The 27,872-nt window shown below is 35.3% G+C and overlaps 1 protein-coding gene and 1 pseudogene across 4 annotated transcripts in view; both read right to left on the bottom strand.

Moving 5' to 3' along the window:
* The window catches only part of Ophn1 (oligophrenin 1), a 508,962-nt gene that overhangs the window by 216,156 nt on the left and 264,934 nt on the right, over positions 1-27,872 (bottom strand). For 3 of the 4 annotated variants that reach the window (XR_015448092.1, XM_087203252.1, XM_087203251.1), the window contains exons 6-8: positions 12,560-12,661; positions 4,940-5,050; positions 1,498-1,602 (exon numbers count right to left, since the gene is read on the bottom strand). Coding sequence is in view for 3 of the 4 variants with exons in the window: in XM_087203252.1 (XP_087059378.1) it covers positions 1,498-1,602; positions 4,940-5,050; positions 12,560-12,661 (318 nt within the window). In the remaining variant the exon portion in view is untranslated. The remainder of the gene's footprint in view (positions 1-1,497; positions 1,603-4,939; positions 5,051-12,559; positions 12,662-27,872) is intronic. The other variant, XM_087203253.1, reaches the window with a different exon arrangement.
* LOC147820860 (U2 spliceosomal RNA) lies at positions 9,111-9,291 on the bottom strand (annotated as a pseudogene).

Raw genomic sequence — 27,872 nt, 5'->3', positions numbered from 1 at the left:
TAATGGTACTGAATAGAAGGGAAACATATATATATATATAACCACAAATGGGAGAATTTTTTTTCCAATGGAAATCATGTAAGGTTCTAATAAACAAAGGAACTTAGAAGTCTGAGTACCATACTGACTCTTGTACAACAGTGAGATTGCAAAGAAGGTTCCCAAAGATAATACAGCAGCTTTTACATTCTTCCACAATACAATTACTCCTTACCTCACCTTGAATCAAGTTCTGGCCATAGGGATAAGGTATGTGAGAGCACACTGTTTGAAAACATGCAAACAGAACTTGCTCAGTCTAAGACTATAACACCATGTCAGTTTTTAAAAGGTGATCTGTGCTACCAATGATCCTGCAAATGAGGCGGCCATATGTAAACATGTAAAGGCTTGTTATCATGTATACTTCTCAAGTTATATATGACTCAAATGATTAATTTGGTTGTAAGGAAGATTCCATGAATCAGCAGAGGATAAGAGCTCTCATATTTTGGTGAATGAGATTACTCAGAAAGAAGGCAAGTACATAGAAAGAAAAAAACAACCAAAACTTCAAGTCATAATCATCCTAAACAAGGAGGGGCTTATTTCTACTATGACCTTATAGCATTTTTCAACTAGAAATACATCTATAAATTTCAGACAATGGAATACCCAGTCCATTGTCACCTGATCTCAGTGATGCCTTCTCTCTGAGTCTAGCAGACAGCCAATAGTTACAATCTCTGTGCTTCTTTAAAAACTTTGGCTTTGAGGAGGGCAGAGGGGGTGAAGGGTGCATAGGTAATGGGGAAAAAAATAAGAACCAAGATATATCATGTACAGTTACAAACACCCAATGATAAATGTAAACAAATTGTATACCTAAAATGTACCAATCAAAGAACAACAAAAACAAAAAAAACTTTGGCTTTGATTCTATTGTAGCACTTATCAAAAAGGATTATGATTTATGTGTTTATGTGTCTCCTTCAAGAAACTGTATGTTCCTTTAAAACATAAAAACTTATATGCCTCACTATAGTACGCCTTTCACAATGCCTAGTATACAACACATTGCCTTTCTATAAGAACCACAATGGGAAAGAAGGTAGAGAAAGCCTTTAAAAATAATTTATTTAGCACTAGTAATAAGCACTAAAAATAACAAAGAGAAGACAAGGTTAGTATTTATGGTAATGAAACCCATAGTGATAATATCTCGACTGCCCAGGAAAGTAGCTTAAGACCTAAACAAGCCTATGGTTGGATTCCGATGTGGCAGAGATGCAACACATTAGCAACACTTAATAAACACTGGTTAGACTGAGGTATTGGTTAGGCTAAAAGAAGGAAGCTTTACAAGGGTAATAGCAAGTACAGTCTAGTACACTAACATATTTGTGACCCACATCAGTATCTCCTGATAAACTGCAATAACCTAGAATTCCAAGGTTAAGACCACAGGGACTAAAATTCAATTGGACATACAGGTGACAAAACCCACATGCAACTCACATTCTGCAAACTGAGCTGGAGCTGCTGTTTGTATGGAAGGAAATCCTGTGTGAGCTCCACAGTCAAGCTGTTGGAAATGAAGAGGCTATGAAGAAAGGCCAAGACCTAAGGAAAACATGCAAAAATAATTTTATCACCAGAACCTGATATTATTCAAATAAAGAAATCATGAACTCAGAGGAGAACCTCTACAGTGCTTATTCCGCATAATGTTAAAAGCAGTTATGTAGGTGCAGGTATTTAGCTCAGTGGTGCTGCTGCCTGCCTTGTAAGCGCAAGGTCCTGAGTTCGATCCCCAGTACCAAAAAAAAAAAAGCAGTTACATAAATAGTAAATACAGCTCTATAAACAACTATTCCCATATTAGTTTAAAAAGTTTTTTTTTGGTAGTGGGGATCTAACTCAAGACCTTGCTTTAACATTGGACTCGGTTTCAGAAAGTAAGTAACAAATTAATTCATCTCGATCTTCTTCAAATTGAATACATAGCCATTAGTTATTTGGAGTGTATGGGAATGTCTTTCTATACAGGTTGAGCATCTCTAATTCAAAAATCTGAAATCCAAAATGCTGCAAAATCTGAAACATTGATCTGAACATTGACATGACGCCACAAATGGAAAATTCCATGCCTGACTTCTTGTGATGGGTCTCAGTCAAACAAAGCACAATAAAAATATCGAATAAATTAACTTCAGGCTATAAGGTATATAGGAAACATAAATTAATTTGTGTTTAGACTTGGGTCTCATCCTCAAGATACTTCATTATTTATGTGCAAATATTCCAAAATAAAAAATTCAAAACACTTCTGTTCTTAAGCTTCAGATAAGGTATAAAAAACCTGTACATCCTCAGTTCTATTACATAGTAGCCACTAAACAAATATTTGTGAAACAAATGAATAACAAAATAGACCAAGGAGTCTGAAGCAATTTTTAAATTAGAAATGTCTTAGGAGGTTGGGTAATAAGAGATACGAAAGATCAATAACGCATTTTAAATTTTAAAAATGTTCAACCCCATTAACAACAAAGTATACATAAATAAAACCAAAACAAAATGATTTGCATCTATCAAATTATAAATACCTTATTAAAAATGTTCCATGTTCGAAAAGTATGATAGGTAGTAGTAAAAGTTGCACCATTCTTCTTAGAAAGCAAATATGTGACCACATATGCAGTATGATTAAAATATATACAGTAAATGTTTATTTTTTTAAATTATGACAGTAAAAGTCATATTGCCATTAATTTCCCTCCAAATACTCTACTTTTGACACACTTATCCCATCGTTCTTGCTACTTTCTAGAATAGTTCTAGAAGTTCTCTTTCTTGAGTGTCTTTATAAAAGTATGGTGAATGTCACAAACAAGTGCCATCCAATGGAAAAGCACGTTCTTAAAAACATAACAATCTGTCTTTATTCACATTATTCACCAGATATGGAACCATGTGACTTTTGGCTCCTCTCCACCAACCAAATGACCATGAAAGGTAAAGAGTTTGAATCGATTCAGGATATCAAGGCAGCCATGACAACACAACTAAAGACACTCACAAAAGTGGACTCTCCAGAAATGTTTCAAAAAAGTGGTAAGAATGATAGGATAAATATGTTGAAAGTGAGGGTGGGTGTTCTGAGGGTGATTAATGGCAATGTGTTTTTAACTCTAATTTTATTAAAATTTCAACATTCAATGTATTTATTCTCATACTTTGTATAAACATGCATGCACAGAGTATTCATAAACGATATATTATAAATAAATACATACAAAAGAATATAATGCTCACATGAATGTACATTTATTACACATGTGAAGATATGTGTACTGTATTCACACTCATACACAATGCTTCCTGTTTCTCCCAACACTTTCTCCATCTCGGGAAACTATATCTCTATCCATCTGTCACTAAAGCCAGACACTAACAAATCATCCCTGACTTCTCTTTCACTCACATTTCGGCCCATTTCATCAGTATTTCTGTTAGTCCTGCTTCCAAAATATACTTTTAATGCAACCATTATTTACTGTTTCCTCTATCACTACCCTAATTCAAGCCAATATCTCCTCTTGCCTAGACCATTGCAGAAGCCTCATAACAGGCTTCCTCACTTCTATTCTTGACCCATTTGAAGCCATTCTCCACATAATAGAATCGGCCCACACCAGGTCTTTTGGTGGCTTGTCATTGTACTTAGACTATAATCCAAACACCTTACCACACCCACCAGTCCTATGCCTTCCTACCAAGAACTTACTTCTGGCAATTCTTTCCTTTCACCAGTATCTAAACACATGAATTATCTTTACATTCCTTTTGCACACATTCTTTCCTGGTTTATAAACTGCACTTGTATTTGTGTGTGTCTGAATGTTCTTTCTCTACTATTCCCAAGGCTCCATCTTCTCTTCCTTTAGATCTCATTTGAAATGGCATTTTCAGAAGTCTACCTCAACAACCTCATTTAAAGTAGCTTTTGGAGCTTTTTGTCTCTTTCATCACACAACTTGCAATTATATTGATGTGTTAAACCTTTTCTTTCTGCCTAACCCATGAAAGTACAGTCTTCATAAAGAAACAATCTTTCTTGTTGACTATAGTATAACCAGTGTCTAGCACAGTGCTTGGAATATAACAAAAGCTTAATAAACATTGAGTAATGAATACTTGTCTGTACACATACATATACAAATTAATACAAATATGAGCATCAATATACATATGCACAGATATACCTACAATTACACATACACACAGATAAAGGAAGAGATATGATATACACACAGAGAATTTGTAAGGAAAAGTGCCATAACATGAGCAGTGATTATCTTTACCTAAAGGAGTTGTTTCTGTATTGTCTCATGTATGTATTTTTTCTAACATTTCCACAATTTGTTAAGTTTTTATAATAAGAAAGGTTATGAAGATTCAGCATACCTGTCAAACCAAAGCATTTTACCTTTTGTAATAAGGTAAGGAGACTGAATAGAAAATAATAATACAAGCTAGAAATGAAAACAGTAGACTACAAAGTCTGTGAGTGCAAGGGACGTGGGTTCTTAGCATAGGACCTAGAAAAGAAAAGGTACTTTCAGAAGCTTTCTGAAAGCATGAGAGGAAGCAAGGGAGAAGAAAAAGATGATAGGAGGGATTGCAGAAAAATTGAAGGAGGGCCAGAAGGGTAGAGGGAGAAAAGAGGAAGAGAAAAAATGAAAGAAAGGAGGAGGGAGGGAGAGAGAAAGAAGGGCTATATTAATGCAAGAGAAAGAAAAACATATGCCAGTGTGACCTATGCCCTTGACATTCATGACTGAGCACTGACTGTCCATTGCATTCATTGAGATTTCAATTTTATAATCAAAGCTCTCCAAATTCACCTAGCATTTGTAAAATATTTTTAGACCATTCATCAGAAGAGAGAACTTACTGGCTCCACAATATTGAACTTCTTGGACTCCTGAACTTCCTGGATTTGATAAACATAATCAAGGGAAGACTCGAAGAAATTGTGTCTCTCTTTGTCCACCTGTAGGTCTGCCTGTAGAAGAACAGCGACAAATGTCACAAATGTTCATAGTCATTTCTTAAAGTCACTGATATAGGCTCAACAAGATTCTAGAATTAAAGAAGCATTTAACCACAACTAGTATCCTATCCCTTTATTTACAATGAAGAAATATGGAGACTACAAGTAGCTGACCCAAGGCTTCTAGTTTCTAGTTCAACACGTAAGAAGCTTGGAAGTCATCACACTCATCCTCAAAACAACAACAAAAAAACTCAACAGAAGAAATCAACTCTTATTAGATCCAACAGAGAACTGAAGTCAGAGAGAAGAATGGTGCTTCAAAGAGTGGGTGGAAGTGAAAACAGACAACCAGGGCATAACAGAGCATAAGCCCAAGAGCCAAAGCCTGCTGCGGTAGCCAACATGGGAGGGCATTACTACTGCAAGAATTGCAATCTCAGTTGTAAAGAGAAATTGCTAAGTAAATCCAAATACAAAACAAGGATGCCAGAGAAAATCTTAGTCTCTGACTATACCAACAGTAGGCCACATAAACACAAAACTTCACGCTGAAGATTTATTTATCGCAGTTTCTTCATTCAAAATATATCGATTTAAAAAATGTTAAAAAGCAAAAATACATTCTGAAAAAAATGAAGAAGCATCAGAAACAAACTCAGATATGCAAAAGCTGGAATATTTTGAGTTAAATGAAAATGGAAGATAACAGTATTTGTGGGATGCAGCTAAAGCACTGCTTAAAAGAATATTTATGTCATTAAATGCATAAATTAAAACAGAAGAAAAACAAATTAACAATAATCTAAGAAGATTAAAAATAGCAGACTAAAGACTAGCAACAAACTATACCTTCTCTGGGACCTGCAATCGAGTTACCTGGAAAAAAGTATTCCAGTGAAGAGAAAAAAAAGGAAGTAGATCTTTAGGAATCATGAAAGAACTGATGGGAAATTTAAAAACTACAGAGAAGCTGGAGAAATAGAGCACAATGTTGGAGAAAGAATGAAGAAGTCTGGAAAGATCATCCCACTTCCAGGGAGGGGCACATGCCTCTGTTTCAACAAGATAAACCCAGAAGGAATAACAGACTGAGCAAACAGTTACCCTCTAAAAACCCCATGGTTACTGTAAATGCAAAAACAGCATGGAGTTTTACTCTGAAAGTCACTCATTCCACACAGCAGCCTAGAGTTGGAGAAGAAATTCAGTGCACTGCCCACCATATTTGAGTGTTTCATCAGGAGCCATTTTGAGAAGGGGTTAACTTTCTAAGACAGAGTCACAGAACAACTACACTTCAAAGTTTGTTGGGTCGCCCTACCACAGGGACTGAGTGAGATAGCCACAAATGACAGTAGGAGAGAAGGTATAGGCTAGAGACACACTGAGAAGTTTAACTTTAGGCTAAGAAGGACAGTGAGGTTCCAAAATGAGTTGAGAAGCCAGGCCTCTGGAAAGAATTCATTCTCCTCTTCCTCATTCCCTATATCTTTACCAGTGTTACTATTAAGCTTCATTAACCTCCAGATACATACAGCAGTTGATTTAATGCTATTATCATTGAAATCTTTTCTATTATAAAAGATGGTATAGTTGCATTTAGTAGATATTAATTGCACGTCAATTTTTGGTTTATATTTGTATCTATGTTATAATTATACATCATTTTCCTATTGTTAAGGGTGGCACAGTGGTAGCTTTTATTGGTTTTTATGGTATGCCAATATCCACTTTGTCTTTGATTCTATTATTGTTGCTGATTTGGTTGGTATTGCTTAGGTGGCAGAGTTGTTGCTATGAATTAGTTTTTACTGTCTATCAATAACTAGTTGGTTTGTGTCATCAACAATACTGTGGTTCATTTTCCTGATAATGATGTGCTTGGCCAATTATACTCCACCTTCTCCTCCTCAGATTAATGAAGGCAGAAAGATCTTCAGACAGAGACAAAGGCCTATAGTTAGCTGTGCCCAGAGGGCATCATTGGAAAGCAGATACTAAAGATATCTCCATACTAGCAACAAAGTCTTTCCACTATATTCTCCCAAGTCTCAGATCACATGCATGCACGCACATACACAAACACCAAACATGAGGAAACAAGGCAACAAAATGCCACCAAAAACTCCGAACTCTCAAAAAGCTGATGGGCATCAATGAGGAGAAATCAAAAGTCACATGGCTGAATTATACTCTACAGCATAATAAAAGGAGAGACCAAAAAGAACAAGAAGAAGCTCGATAAGCTCAAAAAAGGTATAACTAAACAGATCATGGACTTGATAAACAAAGTGATCAATGAGCTTACAGAACACACTACTAAAAAGCAAACTGAACAAAACAAAACGGTATAAAACATGAATGACCAGTTTAGCAAAGAACTAGAGTCTGTTAAAAGGTACCAAAGAATACTGCAAAATATTAAAACTTCTATTGGAAATATAAACAGCAGAAGCAACCAATGTAATAAAATAATATCAGAATTAGAAAGCAGGGCTGATGCAGGTCACCATATACTCAGAAGTTTCTTTAATATTACAAGAGAACATAAAAAGTGGATGTAACAACTGTTAGATGGTGCACAAAGGACTAATCTAAGATTAATTGGAATGAATGAAAAATCAGAAGATAGCAAGAATGAGATAAAAAATCCTGTTTAGAAAAATAATACTGGACAATATTCCAAGTATGGAAAAAGAAGGTAACTTACAAATACGTGAGGCACATAGAAGTCCAAATAGCCATGGTCAGAAAAAAGTTATTCAACATGAGCAATCAGGCTCACGCCAGACAAGTGATATACTCACCCCAAGAGCAAGCAGGCTGACACCTGACATACAGCACTCCTCCCCCACATGAGAAAGCAGACCCACAATGAACAAACAGAGAAGTGGAGCATGTAAAACCCCAAACAGTGAAGGTCAGAAAAGAACTCCAGCATGACACATCATAGTCAAAATGCCAGAAGTCCAACAAAAGTATAGAATCTTAAAAGCAGTTAGAGAAAAGCAACCTTTCTGCAAATGGTGCAAGAATAACTACATTCGTATGTTTAAAGCATCTAAATACAAAAATTAACCCAAAATATAAAAGATAGATAATAGTAAACAATGAGTTAACTCTTTTGCAAAAGGGAAGGAGACCAAGAGATGGAGAGAAGGGGGAAGGGAAGGGGATGAAAAAAGAATTAAGACGTGTTATCTATATCTACCAACTCCACACAAGCAATATAAGCATTACGTGCTACAGACATGTACTAATTAAAATAAACATTTAAAAATTTAATTCAAAATAGATGATAGACTTAAATGTAAAACCCAAAGTATAAAATTCCTATAAGATACTGTAAGAGGAAATCTAGGTGGCCTTATACTATATATGGCAATGATTTTTATATACATTAAAAACATGCTCTATAAAAGAAAAAACAGATGTTAGGCTTCATTTAAATTAAAAACTTATGCTTTATAAAAGACCCTATTTAGAGAACAAAAAGACAGCCACATACTTGGAGAAGAATCTTTCTAAAATCCATTAATAGAGGACTGGCACTTAACATATATGGGCTTGTACAGAGGGCTCTTTAAAAAAGACAATATAAAAATAAAAATGTAATTTAAAAATAGGCAAAATATCTCAATAGACACCACACCAGAGAACATAATACAGATGGCATCTAATCCCAAGAAAAACTATGCAACATTATATGTCATCAAGGAACTGCAAGCTATAACAGCAATCATATATAATTACACAACTATTAAAATAGGTAAAATCCAAAAATGTTGACAAGAATGAGGCACAACAGAAAGTCTCATTCTTTGCTGATGGCATAAAAAAACAGTACAGCCACTTTGGAAGAGAGTAGGTTCTTACAAAGTTAATTGTACTCTTACCATACAACATAGCAATTGTGCTCTTTGGTATTTACGCAAACAACTTCAAGAACTATATCCACAAAAATGTGCCCATAAATATTTATCAGTTTAATTCATCATTATCAAAATTGAGAAGAAAGCAAAATGTCTTTCAATAAATGAATGAGTAAGGAAACATTGGTATATCCAGACAATAGAGTACTATTCAGCCCTAAAAAGAAATGAGCTATCAAATCATGAAAAAACATGGAGGGACAATATACATATTGCTAAGTGAAAAAACCCAGTCTGAAAAGCTACATACTATATGTTTCCAACTGTATGAGAGTCTAGATACTACACTTGATCTTAGCCAAAAGGCCGAGAAGCGATGTATAAGAGTCTAGAAAAGGCAAATAACAAAAAAGAAGTCCATGAAACAATCAAAGGTTGACAGAGATCAGAAGGGAGGGATGAATAGGTGCTGCACAGGTATTTTTATGGAAGTGAAAGTACTCTATGAGGCTGGGGACTTAGCTCAGTGGGTCCGCTGCCTGCCTCGCAAGCCCAAGGACCCGAGTTCAATCCCCGGTACCAAAAAAAAAGTACTCTGTATGATATTATAATGCTAGACACATGCCATTATACACTGGACAAAACCCACAGACTGTACAATACAGTGGTTCATCAACTGTAACAAATGTACCACGCTATACATGATGTCAATAGTGGAAAATCTGTGTGTGGGAACCACGACTTTATCTCTTTACTTTCCATTAAGTTTTTCTTTATACATAATACTGCTCTCAAAACGAAATTCCTTAATCAGAAAAGGTGCCTGACCCTAAATCCCCCACGTCACTCTTTAATGAACAGTGTAAAGGTATCATGTTAGCTTATTTCAAAAGTCAACAAGGACAACACCTGATTGCTAGAACCCTCCAGAAACCTGTATAACAAAAGCTTCCAAAAGTTTAGACTATGTTCAGGGTCCAACTCCTGGTTTGGAAATTCACTAGGACTCACAGTACACAGCATGTAGCCATAGTCACAATTAAGATGTACCTCGGTGAAAGTTTACAAAGAGAAATCAGCAAAGAGAAAAGGTACATGGGGTGAAATGCAGAGGAAATTAGATAAAAGCTTCCAAGAGATCTCTTAATGGTGTCACACAGGACACAATTATTCCTTTGATGAGCTTTATAACAACACAGGGAAAAATTCTGTCTGCCAGGGAAGCTCATTAAGAGACTGAGTACTCTAAGTTGTTCTTGGGACCTAGCATGTAACAAAATTCTAGGCTCTTTGAAGAAATATAAGCTAATAAGCTACATTGTTCTGTGTAAGCCACATTGTTCACACAGGTAGTTTATGTGCAGTGAGCCACTCTTATCATTTAGGGAAACTTTTATATCAGTGTAGGGAACTGTTTAACAGTAAAGTTCCCAGATTATCCCAGACAAGGGATAATCTCATAGATAGGCCTTTCTAAGCATAGAACCCTGGCATAGAATGAACAGAAATGGAAGAAAACAAAAGTAGGCAAAAGAAAGATGGTAGAAGACCCCAGACTTAATTCCAATTTGTGGAAAAGAAGTAGTCCTTTTCTCCTTTACAATACTAATTCTATGGATCACTGAGGCTCTTGACATACTACCTTCAAGCACCTCACATGTGATGTAAGGAGAACCACTAAGCCAGGTATCAGGAAATGAGCCCAATTTTGTGTGACGCTGGACAGGATGGTTTCTAATAATCTTGTATTAGTCCAATTTCTGTTGCTCTAAGAAAATACCTCATGCTAGATATTTTATAAAGAAATGAGGTTTATTTAACTCACAATTTTGGAGGCTGAAAACCAAATGAGGCAGCTGCATTTGTTTAGCCTCTAGTGAGTAGATAAGTGACAACATGACTGAGAAATAGAAAGAGAACTGGCTATATCCAGAAGGGAGAGTTTATATGATGAGACAAGAGACAAGAGAGATTCAGGGCCCAGGCTCACTCTCTTTATAAGCACTTGCTCTCATGGAATCTAACTGGGGCATCCAGAGAACATTAACCCCTTTTAAGAGCAGGGCCCCCAATGACCTACACACCTTCCACTAGGCCCTACCTCCTTAAAGGTTCTTCTCCACACCACCACACTGGGGACCAAAATTCCAGCACATGAACCTTTGGAGAACACAGTCAAACTATATCCAAATTAAAGCAAATATTTACAGCTCATGTTCATTATCTTATTCTATCAGGTATCTATTTTCATACTTGAATCCTCAATGTTTTCATGTTTTACTGGATGTCCTATCCAGCACATTGATCCCTTCCATAATGAAAAAAAAATTCTTAATCAGTTAATTCCTTCCTTCTCATGACCAGTGCCATTCTTCTGGCTCAGATCCCCTACTGTAGATGACTGCAATAGTTTCCTAAACTGGTTTTCCTCCTTTCTAGTCTCTCCCTGATATAACCATTCGACAACTTCAGCCAGTTTAAGATTCCTAAAACAGAATTTTACTTATGTAGCTGCATGACCAAAAGCCTTAAACAATCCCAGTAAACCAACAGAATTAAACAAAACACTTGATCCTGGGACAGTAGAGTATGGTCTCACTTGCCTGATCCTGTCTTACCTTTCACTAGCCTCTGATAGTAATGCAACTCCTGGCCAACCTATTTCTCCATGCTTTCCATCCTAGGGGCCAGTGACCTACATTTTAGAAATCAATTTCCCAATTTCTGTCTGTCAAATACTTTACATATTTTCAAATGACCATCTCAAATTCAAAAGACAACATTCTCCCACAAAGGCAATTCCCCACAACCAAATATGTCTTTAATTTTCCATTTCCCCACTTCTGGTCACAAACTGAGTTGGACGAGAGCGGAATCAAATTCAATGGTTAGGTTAAATGCTAACAAACTTAATGACGTTATGGGAAAATTTGATTCAGTTCTTGTTCAGTTAAGTTTGCAACCAGAATCGTGGACAGCTGAGTTCATGAAACAAGGCATACACACACGCACACACAATACAACATATTCGGCTTAATAGTGATGTGTATTCTTATCTGAACATCCTAACTGTAAGCTGCAGAGAAGCAGGAACTTTGTTGTAGTGCTTCTGTAGTCCTGTTGCAGCCAGCATAGTGATGGACAAGTGATAGGTAAGCACTCAATAATGGCTTATTTCAACTATAGTCCACTACATGTCCCATACAAGTGGTTGTCCCAGCAGTTCCTCTATCCCCTCAATAAAGGTAAGGGATTATGTCAGGAGAAAATTGAAAAAGATCTGCTCTTAACCTACCAAATAAAACTCTAGTTTAACTCTATCCTCCTTTGGCATGTGGAATCAAGGCCCTCAGAAACGTGAAATTAAAATAACTCTGGAGGTCACTGAAGGCCAGTCTTCCTCTTACCCACTGGGGAATTGAAGCCATAAACGAAGTACTTTATCCAAGATCACACAGGGAATTAGTAGGGTAGCCTGGCTCAAGAACTTGGAGGGCCCGAGTTCCAGGTGACAGTTTTAATGCAGGTGCTGATGGCACATGATTCCCTGCTGAGACTGGATAGGGAAAGCCTTGTAATCAGAAAGTGTCACTATTTCTGAGGCTGAGCTGGCAACAGGGGGCAAGGGCAGGCTTTGTGAACATACCTCTTGTAACTGAGATTCTTTCTTTTTAGATGACAAATGCAAGTGTCGGTCCAATAAAGAATAAAACTTTTCACCATCCTTTTCAAATTTCTTTTTCCGCTCCTAGATGTGGAAGACAAGGCACAGATTAAAGTCTGTCATTTTAATTCTGTGCACTTGGAAATGAGGATGAAGGAGACAGTGTCTGGTTTCATGTGGTTAATTCCTCTAGCTTCTAAGGAAGGAAAAAAATATATATAATTGTTCTTTACATTGGTCAATCCCAAACCATTTTGCCTACATAAAGGTCAGTTTCTGCTGGCACAGTTGAAGGCTCTGAGAGCTTCTGCACAGAAACTAACACTTAAAGGGTCCTCTGTGGTAGATAACTTTTTTGTCCCTCCACCATTTTCTACATGCATTAATCATTCATTCAATTTTTTCTGTTTGTTTTTTTGTTTTGGTACCGGGGATCCAACTCAGGACCTTGATCTTGAAAAGCAGGCATGGCACAACTGAGCTAAATCTCCAGCCCAGTTGGGTTGTTTTTTTAAGGCAGGGTCTTGCTATAGAGTTCAGGCTGGCCTTGAACTCACTATGTAGCCCAGGCTCATAGCCTGGCTGTGTCACTCAAACTCATGGTGATCCTCCTGCTTCAGTCTCTTGAGGGCTGGGATTACAGGCCTGCATCACTATGCCCAGCTCATTCAATTTTTTTAACAAGAGTGAACTAAATGCAACACGGAAAGGTTAATCTGCAATGCATTCAGACTGCCTAGTAATAAATCAAACATTTCCAAGGCAACAGGAACCTGGGACTACCTCTGAATCAACTCTTTGGTATCACTTAAAGATTTCACCATTGCATATTAAAAGCTGAGGCTTAAAAAAGGGAGAAAACAATCCTGGAAGGTTTAGCTGGAAAGCAAGAGCTGAAAAGATTTATGGGGGATGAAAGAATCAGTATTTACTCTTTCATGTACAAAATTTAATGAAGTTCACTGCTGCTCAGCACAAGTGGAACTCACACAGTTTCCAAAGTAACATTAACAATGCTCATTTGTCACAGACTATTGTTGACATTTTACAGTCCTCTCAGTATCAGTTTGTGTATTCCATGAAAACATCTTGTGTGGTCTGACAGGAAATCCAAACTCACTGAGCAGCAATATCAAGTACTAAAAAAAGCACAGCAAGGGAACACACAAACAAAAAGAGAAGAAACTCCTCACCTGTAGTTTATTGCTACACTCAATTTATTGCTGAACTGGAAGCTAACACAGAGCACAGCGATCTCTAACCTGTCAGAAGCATATTTTTGCCAGACATGGTGGTACACACCTGTAATCCTATCACTCTGGTAGGGCAAGGCAGGAGGATCTAAAGTTCAAGACCAGGCTGGGCAACTTAGTGAGACCCTGTCTCAAAAATAGAAAATAAAAAGGATTGGGGATGTAGGCCTGCATCCAATCCTCAGAACTGGAAAAATATATATAAATATATATATATACTTTCTACTAGAGTACTTCCTAATGGAAGGACAAAAGAAGGGAAGAAGAATTAACTGATGCTTACATCAGGACAAACACTGAGATACAAATGTTTTATTTTTCTTAGTATATGTTTGCTGTACATAATAATTTTTCATGGGGATTTGGTACATATACATAACACATCTTAGTTCTTTTTACTTCCTCTCCCTTCCCACCCCCATCTCTCAAATACTTGAAACGTTTTATCTCCTTTATTCTTCATAACCAAGCAAATAACATGAAGAAAATTAAGATTCAAATAAAGTAAACTAACTTATTCAATGTCACATAATACATAGAATTACCTAATTTTTTCACATAGTCAAATATATCCTAGATGATAATGGGAGGAATAACACTCCAAGGACCTCTAACTAAATAACTGGGATACATTGTGAATAAAGCTTAAATATGCCCATTGCCCAATTAATAGAGCAATACTATACAATAAGACAGGCCCTTGCCTCGCCTCCATGTTTTTTTTTTCCCATAGAATGTTTTATTCCAGATATGTAACAGTTTGTGCTTCTGCTCCGGCCCAATGTATGAAAATGTTTTGTAACTATTTGAACTTCTGGTCCTCTCCTGAATGTTCTGTTAGCTCCGCCCCTCTCAGGAATGTTCTGTAACCCCGCCCCTCTGCTTCTGTGAGCATTTTCACCCACTAGGCCTTTCAGGAATATTCTGTAACTCCACCCCTCTGCTTCAGTGAGCATGCTCAAAGGACTTGTGTTTCAGGAATGTTCTGTGACTCAGCTCCTCTGTTTCAGTAAGCATGCTTGCCTATCCTGCAGATCCCTATATAAGGAGACTCTCATTTCGGATTGAGCACTCAGACTTCAGAGTAGAACTCCTCTGAGCCTGCTGGCATAATAAAGGTTTTTCTCCACCTTTTAGAGTGACCATTGGATTCTCAAGTCTTAAATTGCTAGAGCTGCAATACGGAACTGTAATACACAGCGGTGCCTCAGAGCTGTGGCATCTGGCTGTGACACTGAGGTATAGCACTTGGCTATATAGCAGTGAGCTGTTCTGCTTTGCCACAACATTATCCCTGACTAAAATACCAAATCAAAAGAGGTAGAGATTTTCAAATAAAACGTCAGTAGGACAAACTGTTCCTCCAGCTGCTAAATCAAATTAAAGTGTCAATTTTTTGAGGAAAGCACGGGAGCCAAAGAACCTTAGTGCGTTCTCCAGGAACGGTTGAAAGTGTTTTGAGCCAATTTTTCCTACACTTTTGTTTTTAAGGAAAAACTATGAAATATAATTTACATTATAAAATTTACCCCTTTATACAATTATTGGTTTTTAATATCTTCTCAAAGTTGTGTAACTATCACTGCTATCAAATTATAAAATATTTCCCTCACTCCAAAATGAAATCTCATACACACTAGAAAGCATTCCCCGTTCCTTCATATTAACACATTCAAGAAGACATTCTATTCTCTATCTCCATGGATTTTCCTATTCTAGAATTTTCATATAATCAGAATCATCCATTATAGCCTTTCGTGACTGGCTTCTTACACCTAGTACACGTTCCCAGCTCATCTACACTGATATGTATCAGAGTATCATTCCTTCTGTGACTCAGTTTTCGACTGTATGGATATACTCACATATTCCTTATGAATTCAGTTGATCTACATTTGAGTTAATTCTTTTTGGATTTTTTGAATAGTACTGGTATGAATATTTATATACTAGACTTGGTATGCTTTTTTTGTTGGCATATACATAGAAGTGTAATTGCCAGGTAATATTAAGTCTCTGTGTAACTTTCTGAGTAATTGCTAAACTATGATTCCAAAATGGGTATACATTTCCCAAAACAATAAATGGAAGTTCCAAATTGTCCATAATCTCACCAATACTATTATCTATCAATTATAACCAACTCACTGGAAGTGAAGTACTCACTAAGGTTTGAATTGTATTTTAAAATTAAATTCAATTACTAGAATGATGTTATATATTTTCTTTTTTATTTATTTCACTTTTAAAGTGCTAAGGATATAACTGGGGGCTTTGTGCATGCTAGGCAAGCAACGCACCACTAAACTATACACCCTATTACATAATTCTTCATGTGATTATCAGACTTTTGAAAATAGTATTTGCCAAATGTTTACTATGCTATTTTACCCATATTTAAAGAGGTGGTCTGTCTTTTTCTGACTGTTATGAGAATTCATTATATATGAAAGGGATTCAAGGTACAATGGAGGAAAGCATAGCGTGGATAAAAATGATCAAACTATGTTATATGCATGTAATACTATAACAAAACAATGAATCTCATTTTCCTGTATTACTAATGTGCACAGATAAAAAAGATAAAAATGTTTTCTTTTGTGCTTGCTTTGTAAGTTAGACATTCCATGTAAACACTGGGTTTATCCATAAACCAACCTCCCATGTTCAAAGCATTATGGGGTATATATAAAGAAGTGCTTGTGCATGCTTGTTTAAAAAAAAAGGATGATGCTTCAATGTACTTAGAGTAGAAAATTCTAAGACATCGATTTCATTTTCTTCAGATGATATATACTCTATCTCCTCTAACTCTCTCTGTATGTCTGCTATCAGTAGGCCTGTCTGTATCTATCTCTTTCTGTCTCTGTCTCTGACTCTCTCCCTCCCTTCCTCCCTCTGCATCTTCCGATGAAAATTTCTTAATTTTAATGTAACTCATTTCTTATTTCACCCAAATGTATTAAATGTCATTTATTCCTTTTAAGGAATCTTTTCCTATTTGAAGATGATAGATACGTCCTTGATTTCCTGTTTAAGATACCATAGTTTATATTTAAAAATTAAATTAACAATCCACTCAAAATAGATTTGAAATGTCTAGTGATTTAGCTTTTCTCTAGCTAACTAATAAAATTAAATTTACTCTGAAAGTTGGGGCCGGGGATTTAGCTCAGTGGTTCCGCTGCCTGCTTCGCAAGCACAAGGACTCGAGTTCGATCCCCAGTACCAAAAATAAATAAATAAATAATAAATAAATAAATTTACTCTGAAAGTAAGAATTCATTATGTATGTTCTGAATACCACACTGTCAAGTATTTTCTCCCATTTTTACGCTGTCTTGGCAGTCTCTATTCTTTTTCATTTTTATTAGTATATGTTTATTACACATAATAATTATATTCATCATGGGGAATGCGTGTATGATAATTTTTGTTGCCTGTTTTTTCTACTCTGCCCTGGTTCCCCTCTTTACAATCTCCACAGATGCCCTAATTCCCTGTTCCTATCTTTTCTCTTTTATTGTGCTCTTCAAGTTATTTATATTATGGGTCTTTCATATTAGAGAAACCATGTAATATTTAACCTTCTCTGTCAGATTTATTTCACTAGCATTATGATCTCAAGAACCATTCATTTTTCTACAAGTGACTCAAATTTATTCATCTTTATGTTGAATATGTACATATATTTTGTTCTTCCATTTCAACCATTTATGAGCCACTCCCATAACTTGCCTAATGTAAATAGTGATACTACAAAAATGGGTATGAATGCATCACTGCAATATAAAGACTAACTCTTTCAGAAAGGTACGAGAAGAGATATACCGGGGTAACATGGAATTTCTATTGCTAGTTTGAGGAATCTCCATACTGATTTCTGTAGTGATTTACATTAGTACCAATAATGTAAAAGGGTTCTTTTTCCCCACAATCTCAGCAGCATTGTTGTTTCTTGTTTTGTTTTTTTTTTTTGTCCTTCATGATACCCATTAATACTGGAGTAAGATGAAAACTCAGGCTTGTTTTGATTTGCATTTCTCTAATTGCGAAAGATGCTAAACATTTTTCATTTACTTCCTGGCCTTTTATACATCTTCTTTTGAAAAGTACCTATACATTTCAATTGTGTTTGTTAATACATTAATTTTATTGTTACATTTTAGGTATACAATATGCTGACATTCATTATTTGTAATTTGTACGTTTAAATAATCTAACTTGGTTCTTATTTTTTTCCCCATTCCCATGCCGTCCCTTCAACCCCTCCACCCCTCCCTATATACAAAGACTTTGTTTCCATTTTTTCCTTTTCTCATATTAATTCCTTTCCCTTCTTTCCTTTCCCCTGCCCCTCACACTTCCCCTTTGCCTTTGCACATTTTCTTCCTATTGCACATTATCTATTATACCTTTTGATTCTTATTTACACTTTCAGTTTCTCACACCAAAGAAACCATTCTGTATTTAAACACGTGTGTCCCATTTATTTCACTTAAGAGTATCACCTCAATGTGCATCCATTTAGCAATAAACGACCCTAGTTTCTCCCTTTTGGGGTTTTATTTTTTTTCTTACATTCTCTTATTGGTACATTTTAGGTATACAATACATTTACATTTATCATTGGGTGCTTGTACCTGTACATGATGTATCTTGGTTCTTATTTTTTCCCCATTACCTGTGCTCCCTTCACCCCTCCACCCTTCCCTATTGAAAAAGACTTTGTTTCCATTTTTTCCTTTTCTCACAATTTTTCTTTTCCTTTCTTTCCTTTCCCCTTCCCCTCCCACTTCCCCGACACCTTTGAACTTTTTCTGCCTTTTTCAAATTATCCATTATTCATTTTAATCATTTTAATCCCTATTTACACTTGCAGTTTCTGACACTAGAGAAACTGTTCAGTATTTACACATGTGTCCTATTTATTTCACTTAAGAGTATGGCCTCAATATACGTCAGTTTAGGTATAAATGTCTCTAGTTTCTCGTTCTTTATGGCTGAGTAGTACTACATTTTATTTTTTAAAAAACAACACATTTTTTTGGTCCAGTCTCCAGTTGTTGGGCAACTTGTCTATTTCCAAGTTTTAGCTATTACAAACTGTGCCGCTATGAACATGGGTGCAAATATATCACTGTGCTTTGATTCTTTTAATTCTTTTGGGAAGATTTTCAGCAGTGGAATAGCTGGATCAAATGGGAACTCTAATCCTACTTTGCTGAAGTTACCTCCATACTGATTTCCACAGTGGTTGCACCAGTCTACATGCCCACCAACAGTGGAGAAGGCTTCCTTTTTCCACACAACCTGGCCAGCATTTGTTATTGGTTGATTTCTTGATAGCAGCCATTCTTTCTGGGGTGGGGTGGAATCTCAGCACTGTTTTCATTTCAATCTCTCAAATGACCAGTGATGTTGAACATTTTTTCATATGTTTATTTGCTCTTTCTACTTCTTTTTCTGAGAAATGTCTGTTCATTGCAGATGCCCATTTTTTGGATTGGGTCTTTAAATTTAGGAAATTTGGTTTTTAAAAAATTCTTTATATTTTCAAGATAATAGACCTTTCTCTGACGAACAGCTGGTAAAATTTTTTTCCCACATTGTCGGTTGTCTCTTCATGCTGTTGGTGGTTTCTCTTGCTGTACAGAAGCTTTTTAATAAGAAGAGATCCCAGTTGTTGATTCTTTGTGCTAGTTCATATCGAACTCAGGATTTGTTCAAGAAATCTTTTCCTACGCCAATGTCTTCAAGAGTTCTACCTAACCTCTCTTCCACCTGGTTTAGTGTTTCTGTTTTAATATTTAGATCTTTAATCCGTTTCAATTTTAGCCTTCTGGTACACAAACAACAGACTTACTGAGAGAGAAACTGGAGAAACAACTCCTTTCACAATAGCATCCAAAAATTAAAAAAAAGAAATACCTAGGAATAAAACAAAAGAAATCAAAGACCTCTACTCTGAAAATTACAACACTCTAAAAAAAGAAACTGAAGGGGATATCAGAAAATGGCAAGAGACCCTTCGCTCCTGTATAGGAAGAACCAATATCATGAAAATGGCCATACTTCCAAAACTGCTATATAGATTCAATGCAATCCCAATTGCAGTTCCAACAACATACTTCACAGAACTTGAGAAAACAATCCAAAATTCATTTAGAACAAGAAGAGACCCAGAATAGCAAAAGAAATTCTAGGCAACAAAGACCGGGGGGGGGGGGGGTCTCACAATCCCCAGCTTGAAACTATACTACAAAGCCAGTGTGATAAAAATAGTATGGAACTGGCAAAGAAACAAACCTGAGGACCAGTGGAACAGATTAGAAGATGCAGACACAACTCCAGACACACTCAGTCACCTCATCTTTGACAAATGGGCCAAACACCCTCACTGGAGGAAGGATAACCTCTTTAATAAATGGTGCTAGAAAAATTGGGTTTCAACTTGCCCAAAGATTAAAATTGAACCTATATCTCTCACCATGCACTAAATTGCCTATTTTTTTAAATTGAGGCTTTTATTTTGGGGAGGATTCCAATTTTTTGAGCTTTTTATATATTCTAGATATTAGTTCACTGAGGAATAAATTTAACATTCAGTAGGTTGTCTCTTCATTGTGCTGTTTGTTGTCTTTGCTGTATAGAAGCTTTGTAATATGATAAAATCTAATTTGTTGTTTCTTGGTATTGTATCTTGTAGAACTAGGTTTCTATTCAGGAAGAACTTGCCTAAACCTATGTCTTCAAGAGTTTCACCAACTTTACCTTCCAGCAGATTCAGTGTTTCTGCTTTTATATCTAGATCTTTGATCCATTTTGATTTCAGTACAGGGTGAGCAGTATGGATTTAAATGCACTCTTCTGCACAAGGATAATTTTTGCCAACACCAATCATTAGAGTATTCTCCAACATATATTATTGACCCCTGGCTCAATAATCAGAACACTGATGATGCATAGCATTGTTTTTATAACCTCTGCTTTATTCCAATGTTCAACATGTCTGATTTTGTACCAGTACCATGCTAATTTTATTACTATACCTTGTAGTATAACATGAATTCCAGGACTGTAATGGCCCCTACTTTTCTCTGATTGCTCAAGACTGCTTTGGCTGTTCAGAGTCTCTTTTGTTTCCCTAAAAATTTTAAGACTGATTTTTATACTTCTGTGCAAAATGTTCATGGCATTTTTATTGGACTGCATGTAAAAATACAGAAAATTTTCCCCCCTCTTTCTTCACTGGTTTATTTTTCCTCCATTTTTTCTTTTTTCTGTTCTTTTTTCCTATTAATTTTTTCTTATTCTCCACATCTTTCCTTTTTGCTTTTTTCTTTTATCTGCTTTTACTTGTTTATTCTTTTACATTACCTTTATGAAATTCTACAAATATCCTTCTACTCCTTCATAGGATCCTATGCCTCATTTTTCATTCTTCTTTCTCATCTCACATTGCTAAAATTTTCAAATTTTTTCACTCTCCTGTTCCCAGACTCTTACATCTTTAATACTATAACCATTAAGTTTCATTCATATTTACATAGTTAACTAAATGTTATTACTGTTGAATGCTTTTCTATTGGTAGTAGAAGTACAGTTGTCCATTTAGTATATATTTACTATTTATAAATATTTGGTTACTCTTAGTATTTATACTGTAATTATAGATATTTCTGATATGGTTAAGGATGGAACATTATTGGTTCTTATAGTATGTCAAGGTCCGGTTTCTCTTGGTTGAAACAATATCCAGCAATATACTATATACAATAATCATATTAAATCCCCTCCAAAATTTACAGATTAAAAGGCAAAGGACAGAAAATAATATTGTATGCAACGAGAATCCAGAAAAAAGCAGGAATAGCTATCTTAGACAAAGTGCACTTCAGACCAAAACTGATCAGAAGAGGTAAAGAAGGTCATTACATATCGGTTAAGGAAAAATTCAACAGGAAGAGATACCAATTATAGACATGTATAAACTAAACACTGGAGTGTCAAGCTTCATAAAACAAACACTACAAGACATAAATCAAATAAACACCAACTGTAATGGGGGACTTCAATACACCACTGTCACAAATAGATCAACTAGACAAAAAATCACAAGGAAATACAGATTTTACACAAATCTTGGAACAAATGAGCTTAAAATATATTTACTGAGTGTTCCACCTAACAAGAACAGAATACGTATTCTTCTCAGCACGAGATAGGACTTTCTATGAAATATACCACATGGTAACCTATACAGAATCCTTAGGTAAATGCAAAAGAAAATTATCCCATTCAGATTATCAGATCATATCACAATAAAACAGAAATTAATGGCAAAAGAAACCACTGAAATTAAACAAATTAATGGACAGAAATTAAGGGACACAGAGAAATGTAGGAAGAAATTAGTTACTCGAATCAATGTCAGTACAACATAGCAGAAACTAGGGGCCACAATGAAAGCTGTCCTAAGAGGAGAGTTTCTAGCTGTGAATACTCACATCAGAAAACGAGACCAAGTCCATATAAATAACCTAATGATGTACCTCAAGGTCCTCAAAAACTGAAAACAATCCAAATCCAAACCCAGGAAAAATTAAATTATAAGGATCAGAGCAGAATTTAATAATATTGAGACTAAAAAATACAAAGAATAAATTATATGAAAGGCTGGTTCTTTGCAAGAATGAACAAAACAGATAACCTCTAGCAAATCTTACTCCCTCAAAAAGATAGAAAAGACAAAAATCAATGCAATTAGAATTGAAAAAGTGAAATCAAAACAGATACATCCAAAACGTAGAACATTAATAGTAACTATTTTGAGAAACTTATTCTAATAAATTGGAGAATTCAGAGGAAATGTATAGACTCCTAGATAATACATAGACACAGATACACAGAGACATAGATATAGATATATAAGAATTACCAAAACTGAATGAAGATATAAAAACCTTGAATAATCCAATAAAAGGCAATGAAAATGAAGAAGTAATTTTTAAAAACTATCAACTAAGAAAACACAGGATCTGATGGGTTTACTGCTGAAATCTATAAGAATGTCAGGGAAGATCTAATGCCAATATTCTTCAAACTCTTCAATGAAATTGAAAGGAAAAGAATACTCCCAAAGTCATTCCTGGAAGCTACCACTACCCTGCTGCCAAAATGAGACAAAGACCCAAACAAAACAGAGAACTACAAGCCAATCTCTTTCATGAACAAAGATGGAAAAATCCTCAATAAGATATTGGCAAATAGGATGCAACAAATCATCAAAAAGATCGTACTTCATGACCAAGTAGGCTTCATCCTAGGGATGCAGGTATGGTTCAACATAGGCAACTCAATAAATGTAATACATGTAAATACAAGCAAAAATGAAAGTCACATGATCATTTCAATTGATCCAGCAAAAGCCTTTGAAAAAAACTATTCATAATAATAAACCAGGAGAAAACAGATAGAGAAGATCTGTCAATCTGATAAGAGCTAATCTTGACAAACCAATGGCCAACATCATATTAAATGCACAGAAGATGAAAGTGTTCCTTCTGAAATGAAAAACAACATTGCTATTACCACTCTTGTGCAATATAATACTCAAAACATGAGCCAGAGTTATCAGGCAAGAGAAAGAAATAAAACTGATATATACAGGAAAGGAAAAAGTAAAATCAACATAATTTGCCAATGACATGACCCTCTACATAGAAGACCCAAAGAATCCACCAAAAGACTTCTAGAATTAAAAACCAAATTTAATAATGTAATACAATGCATCAACACAAAAAAATCAATAGCATACATGTACACCAACAATAAACTCATGGAGAAAGAAATTAGAAAAACAATACAGTTCACAATAACATCAAGAAAAAATTAAACACTTAGGAATTAACCTAACCAAAGAAGTGAAAGACCTCTATAATGACAACTACAGCACTCTGAAAGTCAGTTGAAGAAGACATCAGAAAATGGAAAGATATCTCCTGCTCCTGGACAGACAGAACCAATATTGCCAAAATAGTCATACTCCCAAAACTGATATATGAATTTGATGCAATTCCAATCAAAATAACAATAGCATTCCTCACTGAACTAGAGAAAACAGTCCTCAAATCCATATGGACCAAAAGAAAACTAAAATAATGAAAGCAATTCTGGATAACAAGAGCAAAACAGGAAGCATCACAATCGGGGACTTCAAGATATAGTGCATCAAAAGATATACAGTGATAAAACAATGGTTTCGGCATAAAAAAGAAATGCGTAATACATTTTGGTCCTCATTTACACTTTCAGTTTCTCACACCAGAGAAACTATTCAGTATTTACACATGTGTGTCATATTTATTTTGGGAACTAGGGAGGGAGGATGGGGAAAAGGAAAGAAGGGAAAGAAAAAATATGAGAAAAGAAGGAAAAAACAAACAAATTTTTTTTTATAAATAGGGAAAGGGGAAGGATGGAAGGGGGAGGGGAATGGGGAAAAAAGAAGAACCAAGACATATCATGTACAGGTACAAATTCCCAATGATGAATGTGATCATAATGTATACCTAAAATGTACCAATAAACTTAATTTTTAAAAATGTGGGTCAATAGGACAGAACAAAGTATATGGCAACAAGTTCAGGCACACACAGCTACCTGATCTTTGACAAGGGGATTAAAAACATACACTGGAAGAAAGATAGCTTTTTCACCAAACAATACTTGGATAACTGGGTAGCCACATGGAGGAGATTGGATCTAGACCCATATCTCATACCACGTACTAAACTAAAACACAAATTGATCAGCAATTTCAATGTAAAACCAGAAACAATGAATCTGCTGGAAGATAAAATATGTAAAACTCTTGAAACCTAGGTATAGGGAAGGACTTACTGAATAGAATGTCAATTGTAAAAGAAATAGTACCAAGAATCAACAAATAGGATTATATAAAAAAAAAAACAACTCTGCACAGCAAAGAAACCAATTAACAGAGTGAAAATACAACCTATAGAATAGGAAAAAAAATTTTGCCAGCTATTCCTTGGACAGAGGACTAATATCAAGAATATATAAAAAATGAAAATAATTGGACCACCCAAAATGAAAGATCCAATAAAAAACTAGGACAACTACTGTGGAAGTCAGTATGGAGGTTCCTCTAAAACCTAAGACTAGAAATTCCATTTGGCCCAGCTATTCCCCTTGTAAGTATCTCCCTGAAAGAGTTAAAGAGATCTTATTACCGTGATACATGCATACCCAAGTTTATAGCGGCATAATTTGTAATATCTAAATCTGGAAACAGCCTATATGTTCAATGGATTAATTTATAATGAAAATGTATTATTTATGTACAATGGAGTAGTATTCTGCCATAAAACTTGAGTTATTTATAGGAAAATGGATACAACTTGAGACTATAATATTCAGTGAAATAAATCAGACATACAAGCTTAAATATCACATGACTTCTCTTAAATGGGAAACTCAAAATATAAAGAGCAAAATAAAAGAAACATGATAGGGAATAGGGAGATAGATCTCTTGAAAATGGATAGAGCATCAAGAGATGGAGGGAGGGGAGAGGGGGGAGAGGGGAAAGGGACAAAAAAAGAATTAAGATATGTTACATAAAAGTACCAAGTCGCTGCCAGGGATTTAGCTCAGCGGCACAGCACCTGCCTCGCAAGCTCAAGGTCCTGAGTTCGATCCCTGGTACAAAACAAACCAAAAAAATGTACCAAGTCCCCATGAGGAATGTTATTATGTTCTACATAGATGTACTAATAAAAACAATAAAAATTAAAATAAAATGAGCTTTCTGTTTCTGGAAGTATGGTAGATAAGATATATTGACTCTGTACTAAAGGTCTAAAATGTTTTATGAAATATTCTTAATCTTTTAAAACTCAAAAATATATGGTAAAAAAGCAAGGCCTATTCAGAACCCTCAAAATAAAGTAAAACAAGAAGACCTAGAAACACATTATTTCCAAGGGTTTCTTAAGAACTCTGAAGACCTTGAACTTCCACTTAGATGACTGTTGATGGAAGAGACAACAAAAAGCAAATTTGAGGTTTTCCTTTTGCTTCCAGGCCTTTCAACCATCTGAAGTCCATCCCAGTCTGAGGTGTTATGTAGGAATCCAGTTTTATATTTCGCTGTATAGTGATTCAGTTTTCCCAAAACCAGTTACTAATTTTACCAACTGCCATTAACTTGCAGAATTTTTATTTTATACTACATTAATATATATATTGGCTTGTACCCTCTCATTCTATTTCACTCATCTTCTGGTTGGGGACCATACCAGATAGTTTTCACTCCTTGACTTAGTAGGATGTTTTGGTACCTGGCAGGAAAAATCTTCCTTGTGTAGTTTTGTTTTTAAGGCTGATTCAGCTGTCTCTGAACTTCTAAAAATTTCAAATATTAGAATAAAAATCCAACTAAATTTTAATTTAAGAAAAATTAACATCTTTACAATATGCAGGCAAAACATTTGAGAGCTTAAACATCTTTAGAACTTATTTAAATTTTCTTCCATTTCCTCTACTAGACTAATTTTTTCTTCATTGAGGTCTTAAGTACTCCCACTAAAAATAACTTCATATATTTTATAGTTTTTCTTGCTAATGTGAATGGTATTACTATTTGTCATATTTACTAGTTAATTATTGCAAGTGTTGAAAATCTTATACTGATTTTTGTAGATGACTCTTGGAATTGCAATTCCACCTAAGTTTTCTATTAGACCTGGTACATTTAATGATGATACCGATTGTTCTAGTTAAGTGGCTACCACATCTGCAAATAAGGTAAATTTTATATTTCCTCCCTATCTTTCTACATTTAACTTTCTCATAGGACTAGACTAAACAGAATTGGGCTAAACATTACTAGATAAATGGCATTTTGGCCTCTTCCTCATTTTAGAAGAATGTATTTAAAGTTCTCCATTAGGTATATTTCCTACGGATTTTTGTCACATAACCATTATAAGTGAATAAATTTTCCATTAACTCTATTATTTTTTACTAGCACATATTAATTATATAGAACAGTGGGGGGTTGTTTTTGGTTTATTGGTACTGAGGATTGAACCAAGAATCTTTGCAGTAAGCTACATCTAAAGCCCTTTGTTAATATTTTTTGAGGCAGGGTGTCACTAAAGTTGCTATGTTGCCCAGGCAAATTCAGATCTTCCTGATTCAACCTCCAAGAGTGCTGGGATTACAGACATGCACTGCAATCAAATTAGTGGATTTCACTGTGATATTTCATACTTGAATATAACATATTTCGATCATACCAACCCCTGTAACCCTCCGCATCGCTCGCTTGACCCCCTTCTTGTTTTCCCTTTAATTCTATACTTTCTAAGATAAGCATACAATTTTTCTTCTTTACACTAATAATGAGAAAAATTGCATTGACTGATTTCCAAGGCTGATTTTTTTAGAGGGGAGATTCCGGAGATAACCCGAACTGATCATCATGTATTTTTTTTTTTTACACTTGAGTTCAGTTCACTAATAGGTTAAGATTTTTGAATCTGTAATCATAAGTAAACTGCACATTTTAATTATACTTTCTATAACTTATTTTATGATAACATAGGAGCATTATCTAAATGCCCTGTTTAGCTTTCACTGTTTTTGTATTTCCTGAAAAATTTAATTGTTCATTTAAAATTGCGGTAGAATTCACCAGTAAAGAAAACCAGGATCAATTTTGGTTGGCGCATAAAGAGAAGACTAAATCTTTCACATTTCATTTCAACATATCAGTCTTCTCAAAGTCTCCCTTTTTCCTTGTGCCAATCGTGGGCCATTTATACTTATCTCGAACTCAGGACCTTGCACTTACGAGGCAGGAGTGGAGCCACTGAGCTAAATCCCTGGTGGAAACTTACTTATTTTTATTCAAATGTCTTACCATATGGCTGTTTACAATTCTTTTATCTTTTTAAAAATCTGTTTTATATGTAATATTTCACTTTTGTACTCTATATGCTGCACTGTGT

The sequence above is a fragment of the Heterocephalus glaber genome, unplaced genomic scaffold (assembly GCF_053883595.1).
Source record: "Heterocephalus glaber isolate CG9 unplaced genomic scaffold, H.glaber_assembly_v1.0 deba00001790, whole genome shotgun sequence".
Lineage (NCBI taxonomy): Eukaryota > Metazoa > Chordata > Mammalia > Rodentia > Bathyergidae > Heterocephalus > Heterocephalus glaber.
Note: the sequence above shows the minus strand (reverse complement) of the source record. Positions and strands in the feature narration are given on the sequence as shown.